The sequence below is a fragment of the Corylus avellana genome, chromosome 10, assembly GCF_965113065.1.
Source record: "Corylus avellana chromosome 10, dhCorAvel1.hap1.2, whole genome shotgun sequence".
NCBI lineage: Eukaryota > Viridiplantae > Streptophyta > Magnoliopsida > Fagales > Betulaceae > Corylus > Corylus avellana.
The window spans coordinates 21,468,156-21,487,692 of record NC_142499.1 but is presented as its reverse complement, the minus strand read 5'-3'; the positions used below and the strand labels follow the sequence as shown (position 1 = coordinate 21,487,692).

Sequence of the window (19,537 nt, the reverse complement as noted above, 5' to 3'; positions counted from 1 at the left end):
AAAACAATAAAAAAAATTCAGCCCACTAAGTCCAATGGAGGAATTATTCATGGCCCACCCAAGCAAATCTGAGTCCATGGCAGGTACACGAAATTTGGAGCCCTGACCCAAAATCAGAAGTCATGGAAGTCGGTGGTTTGGAGTTCATACGACATGGAGCCTCAAAAGTCAACAACTTCGGCACCACGTCTTTTCAGGTATTCAACATTTTTTCTCTCTTCTAATGTGAACACGTACACTATCTACCGACATTATTCTTCCCCATAATCTAACACCTCTCCAAAACCCAACCCAATTGCCCGCTTCTCCCTCTCTCTCACACACTGTCGTACTATTATTTTATGCTTCATTGTACCTTCGTTTTACTTCCTAATCCTCCTTAACTAAATGTTTTTGCTGACATTTTTGAACGCTTCCTTCCTGTTGTTGTTCTAATTTTATATATATATTGCAAGCCAATCTTTGCCTACCAAGGTAATATTCTCTCTGGTTCAATAATGGCTTATTCATCAGGCAATGGTGATTCAGGGTGTTTCCACAACATGTTTCGCCGGATTTCATGCTTTAGGAGTCTTCCGACTCACCCAGCCGACCACATTGTTGAGTCAAAGACAGTCAAGTCCGAGGAACAGAAGGAAAAACCAAAAGCTGCAGCAAACCCAGGAATCGTGGCAAGACTAATGGGCTTAGAATCATTGCCGGAGAACAATTGGGTTTCAAGAAAAGGAATCCCGGATTCAGTTGTGCGAAGTAGGTCGGTGAATTTTGCTGATTATTTGCTGGAGTTTGATTTAACTCAAGCCCAGCAGCACCGCCGGGTTAGAACATCGGTGTCGTTTCGGGAGGTTCCAACGTTGTCGCATCAGCAGAATCGTGATTTCTTGGTTGTGTGCTTAAATGATGGGGATGAAAGCACCAAGGGAATGAGGTCGAAAGTGAGGAAATCTGAGGTGGGTTTTGGAGAAATGAAGCAGAGGAAGGAACAGAGGAGCAAGAACAAGGAGAGTAGGAGGGACAAAGAGGTTGTGAAGAAGACGGAGAATCGAGGAAACAACAAGATCTCTAAGTTAAGGGATGAGCCTCGGAGAATCCCCACCAATCTATCTTCAAAGGTTGGTAATGGGAAGACGAAAAGTGCGTTGAAGCCGAAAAATCAGAAGAAACTTTTCGTTGAACACAAGTTCACAAGGAAAAGAAAAGTTCAGCCTTTAGCTGTGAAAGTAGAGCCCGAATGTGACTCTCAGAATGCAAGTCCAGTGTCTGTTCTTGACGTCAATGATTCCCCGATGCAACAAGAGAGTAATATATCAGGTTTGTTTTTTGAATAAAGCTACCATAGATGAAAATATCTGCTCTCTGTTTCTTTTCTTTTAGGAGGGATTTTCATTCTCTAACTTCATGTTATTTGGTAATGTTTGTTACAGAACCTTCAAGGGCAATGAAGCTGAATTTAAGTCGAAAATTTTCAGGAAGAGTTTCTTATACTGATGATCTCAGAGAAGGAGCAATCAAGAAGAAGGATTGCGACTCTATGGACATCTCAGGGAACCAATACTACAAGGAAGTGGTGGGGAATCTTTATAGGTTGACAGAAAATGATATTAAGGAGTCAAATTGGATAGCAAAGAACTTCCTTGGATTTGAAGGCTTTGAAGAAGTCTGCATGGAGTTCGAGCAACAAGTTCTCGATGTACTACTGAATCAGGTTGTTGATGAATTTGTGGAAATTCCAGAGAAAAGCCAATGAATCTTGAAATAGAGAAATGATAATGGTGTCTTTCAAATGTAGAGGATCGTGCTTTTTGGTAGTATCAGGAGAAGATCAAATTGAGAACTTTAATAAGTAGATGATGGATAGAATTCAATTATGCAATATTATTGAAAGCTTAAATGTAACTTACTACCCTCACAATTCTGTAGTGCAGCCATATATTGAAATTGTAAACAGCTCTCATCACTCCAAGTGACTACAACTCTACAATCATTAACTATCTAATAAAATCACAGAGGTTGATCCTGTTTTCCTGCTCCAATCACAACAACTCTACTCTAACATTACAGAAAAAGAGTGTATACTCTCCTCAGCTAGGGTTCTCAGCTGCCTGAAACTATTCATCTTCCATCACACGCTGTTTGGATCATCCAGACTCCAACTGCTGCTTTAACTGTGTAGCTTGTACTCCAGGTGTGCAATCTCCCTCGGCTTGCCGAACACACAAGGAATGGAGGGTGCAAAACCTCCCAATGTAGCCACTGCCTGGCTATAGGGCTTATTGGGAGCCACTTCAAATGGCTAAGGGGTGGTTTTGGCCCCCCAAGCCGACCATAGGAGCGGTTGAGCCACTCCTTTGGCCAATTATATTACTACAATACAAATATGCTCAATTGGGAGAAAATTTTGAATTAGACTGTACTAATTTGAAATCTAATGGTGTTTTTCATAGCATTTGGAGGGGTTTATTTACTTTTGAACATGCTTCGTTTTCTCTACTCTCCTTCTCAGGACAAATTTAGCTTAGTGCTAAAACCTTATTCAGAGATATTTTTGCCGGTATTGACCCTGATTTGGATGCTCATGTAGAATTTGGAGCATTCCAAAAACTTAGTGACCTGACGGTTTTGAGTGGAAGGGTCGTTGCTCAATGAATAAAAGTTACTTTTGGAATAACATGATGATCTTCCTTAAGAGCTCACATCAACGGGATTCAGCGCGAGGGGGTGGCTTCGGTTTTTTCTTCTTTTGTTTAAATAATAATAATAACAATAATGTGGTATACAGAGCACATGGCAATAAGATATATGCTTGATGTAGCACACAGTTAAATTATTGGATGAAAGAACCAACTGCGTTAATTTGGTAGATGTCTACAAATATCATCTATGATATTTCTTAAAATCTGAGAGATCTGTTTGTGAAACCACATGTAATACTAAAGTATTTAACCCCATACTTATCAATTCAAACACTCCTACATCATCACAGAAGAGTCCTAGGATTCTACCTTGTTAGGAGTTCTATCTGCAACTGTAACTCTATCTTCATTGTTCTCTCTACTCTCATCTTCTGCTGTAGCTGCTTTAATTTCAGTGTCAGGACAGTGTTGCTAACAATATCAATCTGGAAATTGTAATTGAGGTGCCACTTAAGAATGGGCAGATTAGGTTTGAGAAGTACTGCAGAAGTAAATCAAGCATTGATGAAATTAAACTGATAGGAGGGGCAGGCCAGGGTAAGTGATCTATCAGACGATACAAGGCTGCCCCTGCAGCTGCTGCAACTGATGCTACCCGCGATTATGATCACCAATTGCAATGTTGTACAGCATTGAGTTTCTATTAATTGTTCCAACTGACTCCCGGAGGTAGTGGGGGAGCGAACCAGAAAGCCTCTGCTGCAAATTTGCAACACTACAAGAAAATATGCTGAAATAGGGGATGTGGGTGGCTTTTTTGCAGTCTTGTTGAAAGCATAAAATAACATATTTGTACACCAGTTGGCAAAATCGCCAGTGGTTTTTTCTTTGGACTGGAATATGTTAAACAAAGTTTTTCCATCATTTTTTTCTAGATTCTCAACTTTCCTTCCATTTGAGTATTTTAGTTTGTCGCACATTGAAAAGAATGGTATATTCCTAACACATTAATTGAGCTTCCAAATATGGTATGGAGCATTATTAGAGGAGAGCTCTCTTCGTTACCAAATTCTTACGTAATACTTACGTAATAGTCGTATAACAATTTATTAAATAATATTATTTATCTTTATTACCCTCTATTTGGGTCCCAAAAATTAGCAGAAAATAATGACAAATATATTAACATATTCCATCGACAATATTGGTTTTATAAATTGGATAGCATGAAGCCCATTAGCCTTAGGTAAGCAAGTAGTACAAGGCTCACTTGAGTTGGAGTCCTAGTTATCTCGGACCACATATTACTATGAACATGTTTCTCAACTCGTGTCTTCTGATCACATAAAACCGAACACCACGTCAGAATGATTCTATTGCAAATCCCCCGAAGACCAACAGAGTACTATTGTCGATCAAGTCATAATTAACATCTACTTTGCTCAACTCTCTCTCTCTCTCTCCAAACAAACTTGTTAGAATATTAATTTAAATTATTAAATTTATTATTTTTTATTCATTTAAGTTTTTAAGATAAATAATAATTTAAAATAATATTAGAATATAAGTCATTAATTCAAATTCCTTAATTCTACGTGAATGGAGAATTATCGTAACAAGAAGGTCTACTTATATGATAGAATAGTTAGATACAAAGACTCGGTTTGTTTGCTAACAAAAAAGTGGGGAAAAAAAGGAAAGAAATGATCGTTTTCAAATACTTGTAATCTCTGGATTCTCATTTTCAACCCAATAAAACCAAACACCCGGCTCCCGAGAAGTTTTTTCCTTTTTTCCTACAGTATTCTCGCCAACCAAACAAGAGGTCTAGAACTATCAGGAAAAAAAACCCCATGAATACAAATATTTAATTAAGCCGATACAGGGTCAACTCTAAACCTTTTCTTAAGCTGTAAAGAAAATCAAACAAAGCATTAATCAACTCTAGAAAAGAGAATTTCACATTTAAAAAAAAAAAAAAATTAGTGTGTTGAATTTGTGGATATAAAATGGCGTAACTTTATAGACAGTGGAATTTAAAAACAAAGTAGTAGCTGAATATTCAAGAGCTGGAGACATTTATTCAAACATGAAAGAAAAAGAAAAGAGAAAAAAGGAGTACGTGGCTTGACAAAGAAGTAGGGTTAGAGAGCGTGACGTGAGAGCTAAACTAACCCCCTGACTCTTATAACGGACACGCTTCCCGCTACTTCGGGTTGTGGCCTTTTATGTCTGCGGTCAAAGTGATCAGAGGTGAAAAAATTAGCCACGTCACCATTTTAAAGAATGGTCCACCAAACCAATTGATTGATGCCAAGACAAATCAGATTTATTAAAAGCAAGATTTAAAAAAGTAATGTTAAGGTTTCTCACTTCTCACACATTTATTACACTAATTTCATACTTGACCTATTTTCCATGGCTTTTCTTCGAGTAACGATATAAGAAAGATTATAGTTCTTTAAAATGTGACGTATTTTTTAAAATTATCATTGAATTTGAGATTATTATTATTAAATTATGATCTATTGACGATTTTAAATGTTACATCGCATTTGGAAGGACTCTAGCCCTCCTTATATTGTTACTCGATTTCTTCTGATTTTTTAAACTGTTGACATGAGACGCCACACCAAAGTGTGAAAAATAACATTACTAAAAAAAAAAAAAAAAGGATGAGATTTTTAGCCATTCGATTTGTAAGTAGAATGAGTAATGCTATACACCTCACTTTTATCTAATTTTTATCTTGTTTTGTTAATATGACACTACAAATCAGCAGTACTTATTTTTTAAAAAAACAAGAACTGATCCAAAAGTTGATTGTAGATTTGTAGTGTCACATCAACAAAGTGAGATAAAAGTGTGATATACAATAAGTAGAATTTAGCAAATAAATTATTTAACTGAAATTAAGGTAATTTGTAAAGTTAAAATTCGAACTCAAAAGCTATGCTCTAAGCCGTAAATAATTAAGATTTTGTTGTCCCCAAATGCGATATGTTGTCTTGGCTAGATAAACTGATTCTTTTTTATACCTGAGTTGTTGAATGACTTCATTTAGTAGTTGGGGGAAGACATTTTTCATTCACACTTAGTGTGCTTGGGTCCCCATTATGAATATCTCTTTGTCGCATTTGGTGGGGCATTTCTTTTATTTTCCAACCTTTGCTTGGTCGATGCCACACTGTTACTTTGATGTGATGTAATCTAATTATTCATGGGAACCTTGATATATATAATTATGTAGAGCTTTTTCAAATAAATTATCCTGTCATCTTGATTGGGTTTAATCTATGTTTCCTTTATTATAATTAAGGAAGTGGATGTCAATATCACTAACAACAACGATCATGGCCACTAACTTCAAATTAGATTCTTCAGTGTGAACTCTTGAATTATTGCAATCAATAAGTTAATTTATGTCTTTTTCTTGGAAGAAGTACAAGTAAAAGCCCTATTACCTTCTTGAGTCCACTTTAATTTTGATAAACAAGAAACTTATAAAGAAAAGGAAGTGCACTAGTAAATGGATTTGGATTCGTATTCACAGCAATTTGCTATTTGAATTGCTAGAAATTATCACTATTTGAATTTATAGCAATTCAAACATCAAAATCGTTGAGAATCTTTATCTTTAATAAACAGGTTGTATACAACAAATATCTCTCATAAACAATTATTTACCTAATAAGTTACATTTTTTATTATTATTATTATGTTTTGCGATGAGATCGAAGCAACTTAAGGTAAGTTTGGTTCAAGGATTAAACCAATGGAATAGAATAAATATTCCATAGTTTAGTAAGATTTTTAGCCTCGGAATAAATATTCATCTCAAAATGAGATGAATTGATATTTATTATATCCGCCGTCGGTCGCTAGAGTTACTCGAAATCCGCAATTGCTGACAGAGTGAATTTTCCAAATAAAATAATTATTGTGCATACCAAACACCTCCTTAAGTATTATCCACAAAAAACTAGTGTGGCATCATTTTCATCTACTAAATGCTATGGGAGCCACATCACATCAGTTTTAATAAATAAAAGAGAGTCATGATACAACTTACGCCGACGTGCTTCAACAGTGAAGCACGCCAGGCTAAAAATTTTTTTTTTTTTTTTTTCAAAAAAATTAAAATAATAAAATAATAATAAAAAAAAAAATCACGGCCGGCGTGCTTCACTGTTGAAGCACGCCGGGCGTGGTCAATATCTTTACCCAATAAAAGAAAGGCCGTAGAAACTGTTATTGTGTGGACATATTTGATTTAGAAAATAGGGTAAATGCAAACAGCACGCCGCGTGCATGGCACGCCCCGTGCAAAAATTTTTTTTTTTAAGAAAAAATAAAAAATAAAATTTTTTTTTGTACGGGCGTGCCTTGCACGCCGCGTACCCTGTATCAGTACTCAGAAAATAAGTCCATGAAAGAAGATATATAGTCCTAAATATACACCGTACGTCATGAAGACAAGAATGGAGAACCAGACCACTTGAAGTCTCTTCATCTTTGTCGCTTCCACAATAATTGAAGTTTTCTCTGATCAAAAGCTTTAAAGATGGTATATCGCTAGCTGTAAAAATGTTCACATGCAATAGAATTAAAAACCACACATGCATGGTTGCATGCATGACTAAACTAGAATTTCTCTAGCAATAGAGAGTCAAACTTAAATTTTAGGGAAAATTTTACTGAAACCCCCCGAATTTTCACTTGTTTTGAAATACCTCCATAAACTTTAAAATCTCTCAATTTAGTCCCATGAACTTTCAATTGCTCTCAATTTGGACCCCTCCGTCAATTTCAACCGTTAAAAATACAAAAAAAGACCAAAATATCTATGATTTTTTTTTTTTTTTTAAAAATAAAAAACGTTTTAGAAGTTGAAATTTTATACAAAAGTCATGGGTATAAATGTCATGTAATGTTTAAAATCTGACAGAGGGTCCAAATTGAGAACAATTGAAAGCTCAGGGGACTAAATTGAGAGATTTTGAAGTTTATGGGGAGTTTATCAAATCGGGTGAAAGTTCAGAAGTCTTCAGTGAAATTTCTCCTAAATTTTATGCCCAATTAACCTAACTAAAATAGGTTAGGTTGGTCTAAGTCAGGTTTAGGTCGATCTGAATTAGATAAAAATTCAGCCGGCTTATAAGTTTCATTGTTAGTGTAGCGGCCCGCTTGGGGTTGTGCCCGAGATGGGCCAGCCCGTATATATATATATATATATATATATATATATATATATATATATAGTGGGGCCTGGCCCTGTGTCCCTGGCAACATGCGGATTGGAAGCTAGGCTTTGGCATTAGAATTGCATGGATTTTGGACTTGTAGAGGACGCTCAAAAACCCTAAAAAGTTGCGGTGGAAGAGGTCTATAAAACGCAAATGGTCAATTCCACGTTTCCCTTGGGGGCTTCTGGCTTCTTGCCTGTCACAGTGGGCGAATCTCCATCTGATCGAAAACGCAATAAATATTAAAGGGAGTGGGAGTTTCGCGTGGTCCAGTAAAGAATTATGTACGGTCCAAAGTTTTGACAAATCGATATACATAGTTGACGTCCAGCATAGAATCTGAAAAGTCAGCGGTTTTTTGAGTTGTCTAATAAATTTAATGGCCCCAACTACACTCTGTTCCCATTTCTGTTCCCATGAGCCACGGTCCACGGGGTCCACTAGTGGATTACTAGGAAACCGACTCATTCCTTTCGCTAACGGCAGATCGGGGCCCTTATATTATGGCTGAGCACCCACTACAGTTACGTTGGGGCCGACTTGTTTCGCCTAGTTTAGTGCGCTGATACTGCCGGGCGGTCAAATGCAGGAAGATCTCAATAGCCCTTATTTTAAGATTTGATTGGACTGTCTTTGCTATGATTAATGCATATAACTAAGAATTAATAACTACTAAAATAAGTATTCTTCGTGCATATTTTATAGAAATTGGGTTCAAATAGCAAAAAAAAAAAAAAAAAGGTGTTATTTTTGTGCAACATTTTTTTTTTTTTAGAAAACTAATGCAAAATATATCAAAAATATTTCTTATATTTTTTTTTCTGTCCTAATAATATGTTATTAGGAGTATTTAAAGTTTTTAATTGTTTGTAATCCTCAGTCAATATTAGGAATTAAAAGTCTTTATTTGTAATAATTGAGAATCCTTGTCGGATTAGCTAGGAATCATTAATTATTTGAATTTAAACGACAAGTCTTTTATTAATTAGGACTTGTAGCTTATTAATTAAATTAAAGGCAATCTGTGGCTTTATTTTGTCCAATATATTGTGTTTTGGAAAACAAGATTTCTAGAAAGAGTTGTTCCCATTTTTGGGTATTCTTTTGAATAACGAATTGTTCAACAAAGAAAGAAGAAATAGGGTTTTGTTTCTAGCAATTAATGTTTGTCTATGCTTTTCTAAACTATTACTTTTTCAACACGCTTCCTACGTCAAAAACTAAGAAGAATTTATTTATTTATTTATGAAACACATTCTTTTTATATCTTTTAGAAATAAAAACTGATTTTTAGGTTATCTCCACTACCATCTTCTGTAGGACGCGGAAATTGACGATCGAGTGCGCTATTGTTTACTAGAAAACGATCGAATAAAGAAACCTAGCCGGATGGAATCTAGCACCCAAAGACAATTTAACCTAGGAGTAATACTTAGATACGTTGGATATCTTTAAAAATGCCTCGTGGGTTCACGTTGAGTTAATAATATATTAACCCTGGCCTCCTAAAGTTGGACGCATTGACAGCTAGCTGAACCACAGATTTAATTGTCACCCAAATCAGGGTGACAGCCTAGGAGAATTGACCAGCCATCTTACACTATGACGCAGGACACGGTTTCTTTCAAACCTAGAGGAGGAAATTTCTTTTAATTTAGTCTATTCAACCAACAACAATATGGGCTTTTTCTTTTAGTGTCAATCAATTTTTAGATTTTTTTTTTAACTAGAACTGACACAAAGGTTAATTTGTTGTTTTGTCTTATGTTTTCGTTTTAAAATAAAACATTAATAAACAATCCAAACACAAATTTACACTCATAACAAAAAAAAAAAATCACAATTATCTCACGTCTAAACACCTTATTATTATTATTATTATTATCAAATTATTCATCAAATTAAAACACTTAACAAACATATATTATATATATATATGTCTTTGTCGGATTATGAAGAGTATTGAGTAAAAAGAAAAAAGTGAGACAGTAGTGTATAAATAAACTAATGGCAAAAACGGTGTGTCGGTGAGTACATATATTTGTAAGTGACTTTTGCCAAAGAAACGCGTATTATGTCTGTCTGTCTGTCTGCGTGGAGCTAGCTGGACCTCATAATATCAAATTCTGAAACCTCCAAACTAAACTGAATAACCCAGGCCGGTGTCTCCCAAGCAATGATTGGTGATCCACCGCGCGTATTATTGATTGATCTAAACCTAATCGATCCCACAATATTCATGCTGCTCTGAAATATATGGATATGGGAACCCCTCGTGCACCCCTAAAAGATCACAAAAAAGAAAAAAAAGAAAAAAGAGAGATCAATTCGAGCTTTCTTAGAGGAAAAGGAATATATATATTGTGGCCAAATCGATCTTTCCTTTGCTTTTTTCTTTTCTTTTTTTCTTTTGGTTATGGGGGGCGGTGACATGCAACCCTTTCAATTCCTTCTAGATGGTGTACCAATAAAGTATTCTGGTCTGTTGCAAACGGGACATATTTTATCTAGCTTTGTATTCAAGACATCTCTCCACAGTTGACAACTTCGGAGATATTATCATCACCAATGAGATTATTGAGTATAAAATTAAATTAAAAAAGAAAAATCCCATAATCTTAGTTTTTCTTTTGGCCATCATATTAAAGGGGAAAAAAACCCTCCCGTCTTAGTTGAAATTCAAGAGAAAATAGAGTATTTAATTGATGCCATGAGCATGGAATGCAATATAAAGAAAAGATTGGGGAAAGGAAATTTTTGATACCCGTGATCCACATTAATGATCAAGCCAAATTGATTCATATATAGCATTTTAAATTCATTAGCTAGCTAGTTTGTCGGCAAGTTTTGAATAATTGGAAGAATTTGTTTTATTGGTAGAAATATCTTTTTTTTTTTTTTTTTTTTGGGTGTTGGTAGACCCTCCATCGACTAAAAACCAAGGACCTATTTCAATATTTTATCTTCAATATGGTACTGCTAATTAATAAGAATTTAGTACACTGATCGATTTTGATTTAAGAAAATCTTTTCCAGTACTTTACCCTTGCAATATTTCTCATCACTTACTATATATTCTAAGATTGTTACCATTCTAGCTAGGTTCATATACATTGTGAACAAACAATTTTTGTAGATATATTCTTCACACCAATTTCATATGATTACTGATATATCGTGTTTTAAGTATTTAACATGGTAATTTTAAAAAAATAAAATAAAAGGTATCATTAATTTAAAACACGCCATATTAGTTAATATAAAATGAATGTGATAACTGAGTCTAAAAGCCCTAGCTAGTTACATTTTTCGGTGTTATAACACCAAAAAATTCAAACAATTAAGCATGCATGTTTCAGGAATCACGGATTCACGATGCTACAAGAGAACACTTACAAATTCCTCCACATATTAGTCGTCTATGGGAAGAAAAATCTTTATTATAGTCTCAACACTAACACAAAAACGAAAAATCATATACTGTATTCATTTTATGGAGATCCAAAAAGTAATTTTAATGTTAAACTTCAATTGAAAAAAAGAAAAAGAAAAAGGGTTTTCTGATAGAGAAATTGCTCACAATGGCAGTGGAGATCGATCATATAGCTACAAATTAAAAGATACAAGTAATGAAAAATTCAATAGAAGCTAGCTGCACATTGGAAAGTGAAAATAACTCTATACAAGTTCATGGATAGTCGACAGCTTTTAATTTGCTCGTTTTCTAATTAATTCCCTGACAATCATAAGCAATAAGTTAGAAAAAAAAAAATACTGTATTAATATATATGTAAATCCTTGTACATGCACTGCTTGAATATTTTCAAGATTATGGGGACATATCTCAATCTTAATTTCCTTGTTAGTTCGATATAAATCATCAAACTTAATTAACTAGCAAATTAAAGAAAATAGTAACCGATCTTCTTCTTCTTCGTTTTTTTTTTTTTTTTTTTTTTTTTTTTCCATTTTCATGTGATACATTATTTCTATATATAGATTGCAAAATAAATGCCTATTATAAAGTATACATCCAAGAACTTCAATGCATAGACATGTCAAACACATTATTTCAAATCCTAGCGATCGTGTAAAATGTTTGTAAAAAGTCAGCAAAATGTTAGCTAGGAACCTTCCAAAAGCTCTGCAACCAAGGCTTGCCTTACTGTATGAAGAAAGGATAGCTGTATCTAGCTCTCTCCTGACTCCTAGCATGTCACATGCATACCTTTCTCCTAGATTTACTTTTACAAGTCATTTATCAATCATATGATTAAGGTTGCATGACAACTCTACATGTTGGTAAAAAAACAAACTAATGCACATGCATGTCAACTCTCTAAGAGAAAATTAGTTTTAGGGTTTCGCTTAAACCATTGAAATTGTAACACTAGTCCGCGTAAATCTCAACGGTTTAGTTCCAATTGAAATTGAATCCAACTTTAACTAAATACCTTTTGTTTTCAACTCATAAAAAGAAAAATTAAGGACCGTTAGTTTTACTACAATAACCATCATCTCTTCATGACAAATTGATCCAATATATCATCTTCCTTTCCATATTGTTGCTTATGAAACGAAAATGTTAACTTTTTATCCTTCAAAGGCTTAAGAAAACTTCTTAACCATCATGACAACTAAGATTTTACATCGCAACGGAAAATATTAATCAAACATGGGAGATAATTACAGAGAAATTTCACCAGCAAAAACTGAAGTACAATAATGGTAAGAAACACTCAAACCCTAATAGCTAGCTAGAGCCCTAATACAACCAACTTGGATGGAAGACATATATACATAAGCAACAATATATATACAAAGAGTTTAGACTACAATTCTTCATTTTCTTCTTATCAATGTGAGATTACTATATATATATACATATAGCTCCTTCTTCGATGTTCATTTCTGATCAGTATGGAATTTATTGAAAGTTCAGATATTTTACACGTCAACTTTGCTAGCTAGACCAGAAAAAAAAAGGACATTTTCTTAAATTTCTTCAGTGATATATATAATTATAAAGATTTATAGGTTTAATGGCTAAAATATATGAAACAGTAGACAAAGAGTAGTAGCGCCATTAAACAGGGTAAGATCTGAGATCTTTGTATATATATATGTATAAACAGGAAATCTGAACCTAAGTGGAAGTTACGACACTTTCGTGAATTTGATTAGAACCATTATTAGCAAGAACGTACCACTAACGTGGAAACAGCGCACCGAATATAATGGAATATTGGTTATTTTCATTGACGTTGTCTCAAACATATATATTAATAATGTTTTTGTGATTTTTACTTATAATTAGGTACGTGTAAATTGTGCTTTGGGTTTTGTTTGTTCGAATGATATTTCAGACCATTCTTAATCTTAAAAGAGCATAAAAACTTAAATGAAATGAAAAGATGAAGCCTCTGAGTGGGGAAAAAGAGATAGATCATATAATATATGAGCCAGATCGAAGAACAAAAACATCTCCAACATGAGATAGAGTTCCAAGAACTTCCTCTTTTCTTAAAAAAAAAAAAAAAAAACGAAGAAAAACTACATACCCTCTCGTCTGAGCTTGTTTAGAAGAGCTGTGACAAGAGCATCCCTCTTCTCAGCCCTAGCCTCCTCTCTCATCCTCCTTTGCTCTTCCCTCTCTCTCCACCTCTGCTCCATCAGTATTCTCTCGTTTTCCAGCGCTTCCATCGTTTGCCTCCACTCCATCTCCTTCAACCTCCTCTCATTTTCCCTCACCTCCAAAGCATCCCTCCACTGCATCTCCATTTTCATCTGTTGCTTCAGGAAGTCATCCAATATCTCCTTCAAACTGTTCATATTATTCCCACTACCACTGCTGCTTCCAATATTATTGCTCTTCCCCTTTTTTGTCTTCTTCTTTGCGCCGCCCTTCTCTCCCTCGCTTTCTTCGTTGTCGTCCTCGTCATCCGATGACAGCTGTCCCGCTTTCTTTTTAGACCCGCTCGCTCCTCCCTCGGCTTCCGCCCACAGCATTCTTTGCATCCGTGCACTGAAAATCCCTTGGAGTTCATTGTAAAATGGGAATTGTTGCCGCATGGCTTCCGGTTCCATTGTCTCACACCCCTATAATATATAAAAATCACCAAGTAAGTAATTTCCCAAATTTTTTTTTTCTATGAAAAAAAAAAAAAAAAAATCTTGAAATTAATTAAGTACCTTATAACGGGTAACGAGGTTTTTCCACTTGCACTTGCACTGCTCAGCGCTGCGATTGAAACCCTTTTCTTTCATCTTTGAGGCAACGATTTCCCAGAGAAGCTTGTTCCTCTTTGTTTCCATGAAATTTCGATCTAGGTCTGCTCGGATCATCAAGAACTCCTTTGTTTCTTGAAGACTCCATTGAGGAAATCTGTCGCTCGTATCAACGTTAACACTGATATGCTGCGGCTGCTGCTGATGGTGATGATGGTGATGATGACCCTCCATAAGAACCCAAAGAACCCAGAAAATAAAAAGCTAGCTAGTGCAATATTTTAATTTTTCTGGCGGAAATGGATCGAAGAGAGAGAAAGATGGAAAGAGAAAGCGAGAAGGAGATTTATGAGAGGGTGGTGTGAATAGCAGGTGTGAATCGTCAAGAAAGCAAGAAGCAGATTTTCTCGTTTGCTTAGGTGTCAAAGAAAGCGTTTATTATAGTACTCGTTCAGATTTAAGATATCGAAACCAAACGAGCCTTTTTCTTTTCCCCTTCTTTGTTTCTTTTCTTCTTCTTAATAGTCTCTTCTCAGTCTCATCTCTCTACGCGGAAACTCTCTCTCTCTCTCTCTCTCTCTCTCTCTCCTATCTTTTCTTTTTTGGTGTACATCCCCATTTGTTCCCATTGCGTTTACGTGTCGTCACGCTTACGAGAAAAGCCTTGCAGGTAGTGGGGCTTTATTCCCTGCGACTGGTTATAGCATACTTGTACTGCAAGCTTTCATTTTATTATATTTAATTTTTTTAAAAAAAATTAATTTAAAAAACGGCACAAGTATTTTCAATTTCACATATAATTATATAAAAATATGTGTCCTTTTGAAAAGCTTTCTGTGCGGAGCGTGTGACTCCGAAGGTGACAAGAAAGCTAGGCTTCGAGATTGAAGGTGTACGTGGAGGCGATAACGATTTCACTGTCTCGGCTTTGTTTGCATGGATTTTTGATATCAAAAGGAGGACAAGATGATCTTTGTGAAGGCCTGTCTGTGGGCCGTTCATTTTCTATAATCACATTCCCTCCACGCGGTTATGTCATGTCCCACGTGTAGCCGCCTACCATCTTTATCCACGTGGCATGCATGCAAAGACCGAAACGGAAAAGCTCCGGGCCCATCCGCTTCTGGTTCACACCTGTGACTTATTCTAATCCTCCTCCAAATATTCGGCCCCCTATTCACGAATCGAAATTCGAATTCCAATTATTGATTCAACCAATTTTGGCATATTAAAAATTTAACTTGATAAAAATAATTTAATTTATATTTTAATACTTTTTTTCTTCACATGTACTGTAATTCAAAATTTTTATTATATTAAATCACTACTTATTCCAGTATGACGGAGCTACTTGAGGCTTTGGGGGTGCTGTGAGTTTTTTAATTTTTAATTTTAATTTTTTTTTTGCTATTTTTTACTTAAGTTTCACACGGCAACCCCAAAAGAAGAACAAAAAAATTTTCTCCTACTTATGCAAGTTATTACTGGCACTATTAAAAAAATTTTAGCGATACTCTCAATATCAATTGTCTGACTCTGTCACTAATTTATCTTAAAAACTTAAGTTGATATGAGTTAATCATTTCATTTATATTATAATAGATTATTTAATTTTAAAATAAGTATTAAAATGTAGAAATTTTATTATAAAATTTTAAATTTCCGTATTATATCACATTAAAGGGTTCTTTTTTTTTTTTAAAAAAAAAATTATAATAATTATTTTTTAGTAGCAATTAGCTGGTAAAGTGGTAATTAAAATATTGTACTATTCCATTGACGGTACGCGGGTACAATTTGACCGTCGTCTTGTGAAATTCTACGTGGAGACTTGCGGTGCAAGGAGAAGGAAGATGATTTTGATCATCCTTTGAACAAGCACCTTACGTGAATCCGTGATTGACCCACTCTTTAGCCTGTTTTATCTCTTCCGTGTAGATGGTGTTAGAGCATATATTCACAATAGACTTCTCAAACAAAAGTCAATTTTAAATGAGTCAAACAATAAATTTTTTATACATTTATCTACTTTGGTTAAATATTATTAATTTATAAATTTTAAACCAATAAAGAGAGAGGATAGTTAAAAAAAAGCTTAAAAAATCATATAACTTTTAATTTTTTGACTCTTGAGATGTATGAAGCATCTATGACAATAGTTAAATATAAAGTATAAAAGCGATTGAGCTTATTAAATTGGAGTTTTCATGAGTTTTGGTAGATTTTTAGATAAAAGTTAAATATAAAAAGCCTATTGTGAATGCTCTTATGGGCTTCTCATCTCCCGGATGCTAAATGCCACACGTCAATGAAGATAAGAGAAGGGTTCAAACGACAAACCGAGCGTTCATAAGCATTTTACATAGAGTAAATGAAAATGTCAAAAAAAAAATCTTGTGGGAAACTCTTGCAATTTGTTTCTTATACTAGTAAATCTAGGTCGGTCATCTCTAATACGTTACCATATATAAACTTACTTATGGGACAAATAATGCCCATTCTTTAATTCCTACAAGTAACCTAACCTACTAAAAACAAAAGATATTAGACAAGAAATTTCTTTGTCATGTGCACTGACCTTCCCAAATTTATTCTAAGAAAGACATACCAAATATCTCTCTGATAGGAAAATATCTATGGCATTCCTTTTACAAAGTCCTTAGCGTGCATAAGCTCCAATAATTAGGGGTGACAATTCATGTTAGCGTGTCAGATTCGAATTATGTCGATATATGGATATGAGGAGTACTAATGCTACAAGTTCTTTTTGTATCCCTCTAAGAATGACGTGACTATTAAAATTACCATTGCGCTTGTGATTGATCATTATTGGATTTTGATCAAATGATAATTTTAATAGTCACATCATTCTTGGAGGGACTCAAAATGGACATAAAAAGAACTTTTAGAATTACTTAGGTATAAGACTATATAAATCAATTATAGTTCGACCAATTTAATTAAATGGGTCAGACTTTCCAATCTTAACCTGCTAATTAATTTTGCATTGGATTTGCAGGTAGTGTAAAAAATTATTTGTCGTAAATATCGAGTGTCGTCGGGTTCAGGTCGTTGTAAGGCGCCTCACCAACAACATATGTAATTATATGGGTCATATCTATCAATTAATATAACTCGTTAATTTTATGTCGAATTTATATTGAATTTATGAAAAATATGAAAAAGTACGGACCCTGCCAATAATGCAACCGATTCAAAAAGTTTCATGCACTAAGCAAAAGCTCCACTAGTTGAGGGCCCTCAAGGCTCAAACAATGAAACAGTACTTGGAATTTGGAAATCAGCCATGTTGAAACAAAAAGCCAGGAAGGAAATGGGTGTCATGACATTGTACGGAGTATGAACCAGTATAGACTTGCGTCCACGTGGTATTGGACTTTGTCCTGCCGGAAAATATTGCCGACTGCATCCAGTTGATCACTGATGACGTCCGGCTGCTTCCGGATCATGTCATAGTTCTTAGATACTATAATAAAAAAATAATTTCTTTATTAAAAATCGATGTAAATATCTTCCACAAGACTATGTAAAAACTAATAATTAGTGGATGGAATTCTCAAAAAAAATATTAAATGCTATAATAGAAATAATTTCTTTTAATAACATTTTTTTAAAAAAAATTGTCGATTTAAAGCCTAAAGAACTACAATTTTAAAACAAGATATATTGAATAATATAAAAATAATTTCTCTTAATTTTTTTTTAAATATCGGTATTTTTCAAATAATATAAAAAAATATTGTTATAAAAACCTATGCTTTTTTTTTTTTTTTTTCTTATCAGAAATTTATTAAGTTTAGCAACGTTTTATATATGAACATATTTTTCATCGATGCTTGCTCAAACATTGCCATTGACTTTCCATGACGCTACCTTTCTTGACATCGCGGTGTGATCTGACGGTCCTTCACCGTACGTGGCCCAATAGCTTCATCTGGCGACCACAAGGGTTGAGCCGGTGTGGCCACTAGCTATACGGTGGCCGCCAACACGGTGGACGCAGATAGAGTGCCCGCTGCCACCAAGTGTTTTTTAACACTATTAAGTTTTTTTTTTTTTTTTTTTTTTAAAAAAATGTTTGTTGTTATGACCACATCCAAAAATCCATCACGTTATCTAGTTTGAGAAGAGTACTTCTCATAATTTGAAAAGTAAAAAGAGTTGTGTAGAACTTTATCAAACAAATCCGTTTTCTCTCTTTTATAGGAGCACTCCTTGAACCCCACCAAAACTATATTTTTTGGATTACTTTGGTGAGACAATTTAATAAAAGCGGCTTAAATCTCTACTTTTCAGTCTCACTACTTTAACAAAAAAAAAAAAACAAAAAGAAATAGTGAAGTAAACAGTACTCACCAAATATAAAAAGTACTATTCACTTACCCAATTTTTTTTTTTTTTTTTCACCCATTCAACATTTAGCGTTATTTCTCTCCACCATTTCACAATTTTCACCCCCACAAACCCACTTCCTCCTTCACAATTTGGGTGGTTTTCTCTAGAAGAAAACCAACCAAGAATATTACCGGAAACTTACAAATTTTTAAAAATATTAAATAAGACAAATATTATTAAAATAGACCATTAGGAAAATACAAACATTAAAAAATATAAAAGTTGGAGAAAAAAATAAACAAATCTTTAAAAAATAATATTTAAATGGAATAGTAAAAGTGAATTGTTAAAATAGCGAGGTTGCTGTGGGTGCTCTAAAAAAGTGAGTTGTTAAAATGGAGAAAAATGTACTTTTAATTATTTTAGTGAGTAATATTTGATAAGACTGCTAAGAATACTCTAAAAAATAAATGTTACATACTACACAAAGACCATATTTCTCTTTAATCATTTATGTACTCTTACATATAACATTATTCTTTTATTTGTGAAAGTGATCATTTTGACGTCAAAGTATTACCGAAGGTGGCTGACGATGGATGGGTAGAGATTCTAGAGAAGTATGAGACAGTCGTGCAAAAATAAAAAAGAAATCCATAATTCCACAATTTCATGTGAAAGGCAGGTCATTTCAGTCGCATGTCTTATTCGAGCGCCAGAGAATATTTCCAAGCGCGTCGGTTTTTTCTCAAGTACGCGCCTCCTGCTGAAGATTAATTGGAAGTTCAACTCTTTCTCACCTAAACGAAAGCTGCAAAGGGGAAAGCACAAAGACAATTGAAACGTTCCAATTTCAAGTCAATATTGCTGCTTGACATGATTCAACTGTCCTTTGATCCTGCCATAAATTTTTACACCTTCAATTCATTGTCCAACTGTAGGAATACCGACGAATAATGATGTCATTAATGGGCTATTCAGATTCGGATTATTTGCAATTCAGACAACGACTTTCGCCAGAAAAACAAATTGTGAGGCCTTTTTCTGATAGTTTGGAGTTTGTTTCGATCAATG

The 19,537-nt window shown here is 34.3% G+C and overlaps 2 protein-coding genes across 3 annotated transcripts; one reads left to right on the top strand and one right to left on the bottom strand.

The window, feature by feature from the left end:
• The first annotated feature begins 300 nt into the window (after window positions 1-300).
• On the top strand, window positions 301-2,016 carry ACI1 (ALC-interacting protein 1). Its single transcript, XM_059572136.2, has 2 exons — window positions 301-1,311; window positions 1,425-2,016. The coding sequence occupies exons 1-2, from the start codon at window positions 498-500 to the stop codon at window positions 1,745-1,747; spliced, it is 1,137 nt and encodes a 378-aa protein (XP_059428119.2). The 5' UTR covers window positions 301-497; the 3' UTR covers window positions 1,748-2,016.
• A 9,559-nt stretch (window positions 2,017-11,575) lies between these two features.
• LOC132161933 (trihelix transcription factor GT-3b) lies at window positions 11,576-14,563 on the bottom strand. Of its 2 annotated transcripts, XM_059572152.2 has the most exons (3): window positions 14,072-14,563; window positions 13,441-13,978; window positions 11,576-11,615 (listed from the first exon to the last, which is right to left on the bottom strand). In XM_059572152.2, the coding sequence occupies exons 1-3, from the start codon at window positions 14,339-14,341 to the stop codon at window positions 11,608-11,610; spliced, it is 816 nt and encodes a 271-aa protein (XP_059428135.1). In that variant the 5' UTR covers window positions 14,342-14,563; the 3' UTR covers window positions 11,576-11,607. The 2 variants fall into 2 exon arrangements, with proteins under 2 accessions (XP_059428135.1, XP_088367405.1); XM_088511279.1 differs by lacking the exon at window positions 11,576-11,615 and having other exon boundaries at window positions 13,315-13,978.
• Between the last annotated feature and the right edge of the window lie 4,974 nt (window positions 14,564-19,537).